The following is a 7,175-nucleotide window of genomic DNA, read 5'->3' as shown; positions in this document are numbered from 1 at the left end:
CGATCGCAAGTACAAGCATACTTGGCCCCCCCTATCTCAGGTTCTGTACGTGTATTTAGATAAAGGAGTAAAAAGCCCATAGTAAAAGAGCCCACTAGCGGCCATATGGGCTGTAGCCTCCGATCTAATCTCCTGAGATACTGCTTAAAAAAACTAATCTCCTGAGATGCCTCTTTCATCCGTGATTGGTGTGTAGTTGATGGGATTAGACGCGGCTGCGGCTGCGGCTGCCGTGTGCCCTTGCCACCGTCTGCCTTTGATCTCCTTGCCCTACTACTTACTATCTGATTCATACGACGAATTAGCAGGTTAACATATCACACTACTAATCTCTCTCAACTCTCATCTCGTATCAGTGTTGAAATTTGAAACTGTACATAGATTTTAGTTTCTTTTTAGATTTGAGATGCTACCAAGAATTCACATTGTGTAAGTATCCCACAAATTATCGTGATCCAAATTATCTTGTATCGGTTCCTATTTGTGATGCGAAAAATTTCTATGTCAACCGTATACAGTATAGCTAATTATGAAACTGAAATTGCTCAATTATGAAGAGAAAATGCCCTGCCAAACACCATTAAAATTAATTTGGTTCCAAGCTGGTTCCTTCTGAAATTGAAATTCCTCAACTACGAAGAGAAAATAACCTGTTGCCAAACACCTTTAAGATCAATTATTTTCTAAGCTGGTTGCTTCGAATTCTCAACTTACTAAAATTGTTAAGGAGGCCGTTGTGCAAGTTATCAACCTTGCTCTCTGTAATTATCTTTTGCACTGGATTTTTTTTTCTACTTTGCTCGGCCCCCCCTATACCCAAATCCTGGCTCCGCCCCTGGGGTTGTCCCAGACTTATATGGACAAAGCGGGGAGAGGTAGATGCTCTTAGATCCGATAATTATTAAGGAAGACAATAGCCAGTATAATGGAAAGGTAATAGGAGGCAGAAAGACTTGTAAAAAATTAAAATGACATTTAAAAATATACTAGTCTTCTTCTTCCTTCTGGCGGAAGATTGAAAAGTGCACTCAATTAACAGGAAGAAAGGCCCATACGCAAGGGCACTTGCCATGCCAAGCATTAAAGACCTCAATAGCCACTTGCCGGTCGAAACGAGATATAGAAATCGCTGAAGAAACATCGACCGGCTTTGAGATAGGTTACCGCCCATGCTACGTGATCAAACAAGAGGACTATAATTACCCTTGTTCTATAATTTCTTCTAGCCTGTTCTTTCCATGCATCAGAACATTATTGAGCAATGGTGCAGAGTGTAGAGATGTAGTGCAACACCTCACACACACACACAAGCAAATATTCCCTAATGCCTCCCAAATCCAAAACATTTTCGATAGTGTGTGGTATAATATATGTTACGAATTTCAATGAAATTTGACTTCAAAAGAGTAGTACCGAGGGGAATTTCTTCCAGGATTACTACCTCGACGGTGGCTAGCTCACTTGAGATAAATGGCATATATGTAACACTTTTAGTCCACTCCTCGTTATCTGGTCATTGCTAACCATGGTAGATGGGAGCTTTTTATATATACACAGGATGATTGGGATCTAAGGATGAAACAAATGTGATAATAACTCATCGATAAGGTGGGTGATAGTGTGTATAACTTAAGACCATCTATATTGGTTGGTAAGACTGTCTTATCTTAAGTTTGCCACATAATTTTAAAAAGGCTATAAAAATGTGATGTACAATGAGTTAACTCTTAATCTTATCGTTACAGAATACCTAAATATGGTGAGGGATATCATTGCTAGAGATCATGTCTTAATTAAGAGAAAACAAGTCCTTTTATTTCTTTCTCATTTCACTCTCCTCCAGCTCAACATTTATCCTCTTGAAACATGATTTTCCCCCACTTTATAGATAAAGCACCGCTTCTATACAACAAGTCAAATGCAGAGAAGAAGATAAAATGGTCTGCTTGGTGGAGTTATTTCATGCAACCCGAAATAAAAAATAAAAAATAAAGGGGATACAAAGGCTCGTCGGAGCAAACCGATCAACGGCTAAGAGCCGAAGCGAGTTGACGGCCTGCCACTATAAGATTTATCACTCCGCCTAGCCGATCGGTGTCCCGCTGCCTAGAGAGTGTGTGCCACTACAAAAGTGGCGCCTCCTCCCAAAAGAACAAGAGAAAATCCTGATATATATTCTTCACCACTCCCTGATCATCAATCATCTTGGAGACCATGTCTTTCTTTTTGCAAAGGCACCGGCACGCCACCGCATCATACTAAATAATGCCTCTTTTTCTCCAAGTGTACACAAAGATCAGGAATCACTGCACGCCCCGTTGAGCGACCTATTAGTTACTTACACAATGAAACTTAGCAGTAAATGGAATTAAGCAACTAAAACTTTTGACGTACCAGCCGAGCCATGGAGCTGGATCTTTTCACGGCTTCGGAGAGCTGGCGGAGCACGTCGACCTGAGCACGCAGGTGAACGGCGTAGTCCATGGCCTCACGGAGAAGGGTGGCCTCGTCGACTGTGGCGTCCCGGCCTCCCGGTATCACCTCCCTCAGCGCCATGGTCCTCCTCCTCAGGAGCCTCCCCGCAACGTAGCTCCTCTTGCAGCCGCGGCACCTCCTCACGATCCTCCGGCACATCTGTACCTTGCACGCTCTGGACGCCGGAGCCAAGATGGCCTTGGGCCATCTCGCTCCACCACCGTGTGCAGTCGCCATAGCGACGACCACGGAGGACTTGACGGCGCGCTTCCTCTCGTGGAGGCTAGTGCTGCCGCCAAAGGACGTGTTCGGGTGTGCCTGTAGCTGGAGGCTGAGGAGGAGGTTCTTGAGGAATGCCTGCTTGAAGGACTTGGTGCTGGTTCTAGGACATTGCATGGTTGTTTCTGTTCTTTTGCTGGAGCAAAGACAGGATGTACTTGCTGTGATTAGTAATGTCGATGGATGATATGATGTACTTGCTGGCGCAGAAACATGGGCGCTCCTGCTGCTTAAATAGGACTGGTCTCCGGCATGTGGTGTCACTAAGTAGTACACCTTAATTCAACATGGTGCCATATAGCATGTGTCGTCTGAATCATAATCTCTCACTCATGCACGAATGATCTTTACTGTTGATGTTGGATATTAATGCTCCTCCTTTTCATGATGTATACCTTGTGTCGGCGACTTGAAGCTCAAAAGTACAGAACCACATGCTAATGGCATTTAATTGCGACCGGCGAGCACATTCTTCCCTGCTGTCGACGTGCTATTATTTTTCCATGATGATGATGTCTTGTCGTATGCTATGCATGAACGTAGAACGGACAAGTAAGACCCGAGATTCTTTTTGAAAAGGAGGAACTTCCCCCGCTTCTGCATCTGGACGATGCATGTAGCCATTTTATTAATTATTCAAAAATGCCTTTCAAAGTAATACTACCTTCTTTTCTTTAGTTTGTGTATTAGCTTTAGTCAAAGGTCAAGCTTTGTAAAGTTTGACAACATTTATAAACAAAAATATTAACGTGTACAATAACAAATTAATACAATTGTATTTGTTATAATAAATGTTTGTATTTTTTATAAATTTGAACAAACTTTACGAAGTTTGACTTTAGTCAACTCTAGTACGTAGAGTAAACAAAAACGGAGGGAGTATCTCAGTACGTCTGAAGCCACCATTTTGGCAACATCTGTCGCTACTCCTATCCACTTGATGAAGGGGTGTCGATAGTCCGGGCCGAATACCAAACAGACCTCACACCAGATCTAACATAAAAAACCGGAGGCCCCAACCAAGCCACATTGCCGGGTTTGGGGCCGTCAGGAGCACTCTCAGAGGCCACCGCCACCGTCTTCCACCGATCCATCTTTAGAGCTGTACTGATGCATCGACCTTGCCAGGCCTAGCTGCCGTCGACGCCACCATGATGTGAGACAATGCCATCATCCTGCACTCGTCCATCATCACACGCCCACCGCCGAGACCCCGTTGCTCCATGCCGCCGAGACCCAACGTTTTCGATGTGCCAGATGCCACGACGCTCCTCCTTCGCAAACACCACGTACTGCCACTGCTCCCATCCCCTCCGTATGTAGTTCCTCTAACCGCGCACCCAAACGCCCCAAGCGACGCCTCCAAGAAAGGCACGGCACAAGCAGTACTGCCGCTGCCCAATCCAAGGAGATTTTGGGTCTTCACCCGGGCGGGATCGAGGGCAGGGATCTCGACGGCACCTGCAAGGAGGAAAACAGTGACTTTGGTTGTTGCCCCCGTCGGGATGAGCGAGTCATCCAGAGTTTTCTCCATCCGATGTCATCTCTACCAGCCCCCCGGCATGGGGTCGGGGTGGAGGGCAGGTACCTCGACGGCGCCTGCAAGTAGGACACGAGATGTCCACAAGCTTAAGGTCTCCCAAGCGCATGATGATACAATAGTGAGCTGGCTCACATGTCATGATCGCACATAAATGGCTCCAAAAGTTGAAAGGGAGCTGAGCTATATAAGGTGCGGAGTACAGCACAACACATGCCCACTTGCGTATATAAAGACATCTCAAACGTCTCATCATCACAAATTGCCTGTGCCTTAGGCCCTTAGCTGTACGTATTATCATTCCGTGTTGTCGTATGCTGTGTATGGAACTGTGGATACAGGATGGACAAGTATGATCCAAGATGTCCACAAGCCTGCTGCTTAATTAACGTCTCCCAAAGTCTCAAGCATATGATGATGATAGCATAATCTTACTGAGCTGGCTGGCTCCCGTGCCATGGTCACCGGCAAAAATAGCTTTGGACATTAAGTTGCAGACAAGGGTGCTCCGGAGGTAAGGACAAGACGCGCGCACATGCCCGCACATGGGGCCTCAGGGCGGCGATGGCACTTGGCCTCAGCTCTACCCTCCGAGCTGGCTGGGGCTGTATGTTGACGTGCATGTGGCGGGTGCTAGCGTGTGTAGTCAAGACATGTATGTCAGATTTCCTCCGATATTGCAATGTGCAACTTAAATTGAGCAGTTGTGTAGACATAATGTTTACCTTACATAATCTGTTGCTGCAGAGGATGGACGCCGGCAACTGATGTGCGTGGGAGCTTAACGGGGAGCGGTCTATACAGTTCCATGAAGAATTGCAGGCCGAGCGAGTACGTAGGTGTGTGCTAACTGAACGATGGAAGGACATTGCATTGGACTGCATGGCGCTTGCGGCAGGCAGCAGCTAAACCCTTTAATTTTTCCTTTGCCCCGGAAAAGGCATGAAATTGTTCGGAACATTTGAGCCGTGCATGAATGCACATGAGAAGGCGGTTTTTTACCAGCGCGTTCCATTCACAGCGGATACCTGAGTCGCGCATCCACGGGACGTCAAATCAACAAGGCCCGCTGCGTTGTCAGCACCGCAGAGTATTCCAACTCTCCCATGATTCTCGGCAGCGAGTATATGGAGCTGTATTCCAGGACAGGTGGTGGGACCAGGTCTATGTTGTTGTCAGGTCCTTCACGTGCATCTATCCCTCCGTCCTCCTTTTATTATGTGGCAGAGCTTAGGATCTGTACTAGTAGTACTAGTATACCAATTTATCTGCCCACTGTATGGACTGGTAATATTAATTTATCCACGGACTGTGCAAATTGTATGGAGCGCGTGCAATGTGATATGGCCAAATTTAAAACACAGGTGCTAAAAGGTTCTTTGAAGTACGAGAACAAAGTTCTACTCCCTCCGTTCCTAAATAATTATTTTTCTAGAAATTTCAACAAGTGACTACATACGGAGCAAAATGAGTGAACCTACACTTTAAAACATGTCTACATACATCTGTATGTTGTATTTCATTTGAGATGGCTACAAAGGCAATTATTTGGGAACGGAGGGAGTACTTTGTACTCTTTAGATTATATCAGCAAGCTTTGGAGTATTCTGTTTCAGGTAATAAAAAATGCTTACTAGTTAGTCCAAAAGAACCACTGACACCATGTACAACTAATTCAAAAACATAAAAGAAATTGTACATTGGTTTGGACTGGAAATTTGGAGACATCGACAATGCAAAGCGCCACATAAGTTTTGCACGCCGATATGAAGAAAAACTCTATTTTTGAAAAATACGCTATTATTCAAAGCACAATGTTCATTATTACTTTTTTTGGCGAGTAATGTTCATCATTACTTCACGTACACGACAAGTACTCCTTGAGTTGTACGTGCTTTGGGACCCCATCTAAATGGAGGACGGATTTTTGAAAAATAAGCACATAATCTCTGAAGTTCTAGAACATTGTGAAAAAAATACAAATGAATCTATTGATGTAAATAAAACATTTTGAAGTTTTGAAGGATGTATAATATTTTGTATAACACAAAAAATATTTTGAACATTATGGAAACAGTACAAATGAACGCTAAGGTTCTGTTAAGAGTTTTTTTATTTATATGTCAATTCTCTCTAAAGGTCTATGGAGTAGACGACACGAGGTCCGCAACCGAGAATATAAAGTGCACATCGAGGGTTATGCGGAATGCAGTGTCTAGTGATAACAATATCACAAGAATTGTAAGGTTGGTTACTCAAGACCACGAATGAAAAAACTTACTGGTCAATATAATATAAAAGTTCTCCGTGCTCGAGTGCAAGAGGCCTGCCAGGTACACATGTCCACTGTCTCTATAGTTCTTCACCGCCGACTATAAGGGGATATAAAGTGTGCATCGATGGTTATGCAGGACATACTCCCTCCGTCCGCGAATAAGTATACATCTAGCTTTTGTCTTTAGTCAAAGTTTTACAACTTTGACCAACTTTATAGGAAAAAGTAAAAGCATTTATGGCACCAAATTAGTATCACTAGATTCGTCTTGAAATGTACTTTGATAATATATCAATTTGATGTCATATATGTTACTACTATTTTCTATAAAGTTAGTCAAAATTTTAAAACTTTGACTTAGAACAAAAGCTAGATGTACACTTATTCACGGACGGAGGGAGTAGTGTCTGGTGATGACCATATCAGAATAATCATAGGTTGGTTTCCCAAGATCCCCATTGAAAAAACTTACCAATCAATATAACATAAAAGTTATCCGTGCTTGAGTGCAAGAGGCCCGCCTTCAGCTACACATGTCCACTGTCTTTAAAGTTCTTCGCGGTCAACCATGAGAGGACCGCAAGCCAGGATATAAAGTGCAAATCG

At 43.9% G+C, this 7,175-nt stretch overlaps 1 protein-coding gene across 1 annotated transcript; it reads right to left on the bottom strand.

The window, feature by feature from the left end:
• Positions 1-1,857: 1,857 nt before the first annotated feature.
• Positions 1,858-2,990, bottom strand: LOC123161722 (transcription factor IBH1-like 1). Its single transcript, XM_044579529.1, has 2 exons — positions 2,395-2,990; positions 1,858-2,306 (listed from the first exon to the last, which is right to left on the bottom strand). Exons 1-2 carry the CDS (start codon positions 2,869-2,871, stop codon positions 2,304-2,306), a joined length of 480 nt encoding a protein of 159 aa, XP_044435464.1. The 5' UTR covers positions 2,872-2,990; the 3' UTR covers positions 1,858-2,303.
• Between the last annotated feature and the right edge of the window lie 4,185 nt (positions 2,991-7,175).

Source organism: Triticum aestivum, chromosome 7B (genome assembly GCF_018294505.1).
Source record: "Triticum aestivum cultivar Chinese Spring chromosome 7B, IWGSC CS RefSeq v2.1, whole genome shotgun sequence".
NCBI lineage: Eukaryota > Viridiplantae > Streptophyta > Magnoliopsida > Poales > Poaceae > Triticum > Triticum aestivum.
The sequence above is the reverse complement of the archived record's forward strand: the minus strand, read 5'-3'. Positions and strand labels throughout refer to the sequence as shown.

Coding starts and splice junctions, on each gene's coding strand:
- LOC123161722 (XM_044579529.1), bottom strand. CDS start 2,871: ATGCAATGTCCTAGAACCAGCACCAAGTCCTTCAAGCAGGCATTCCTC.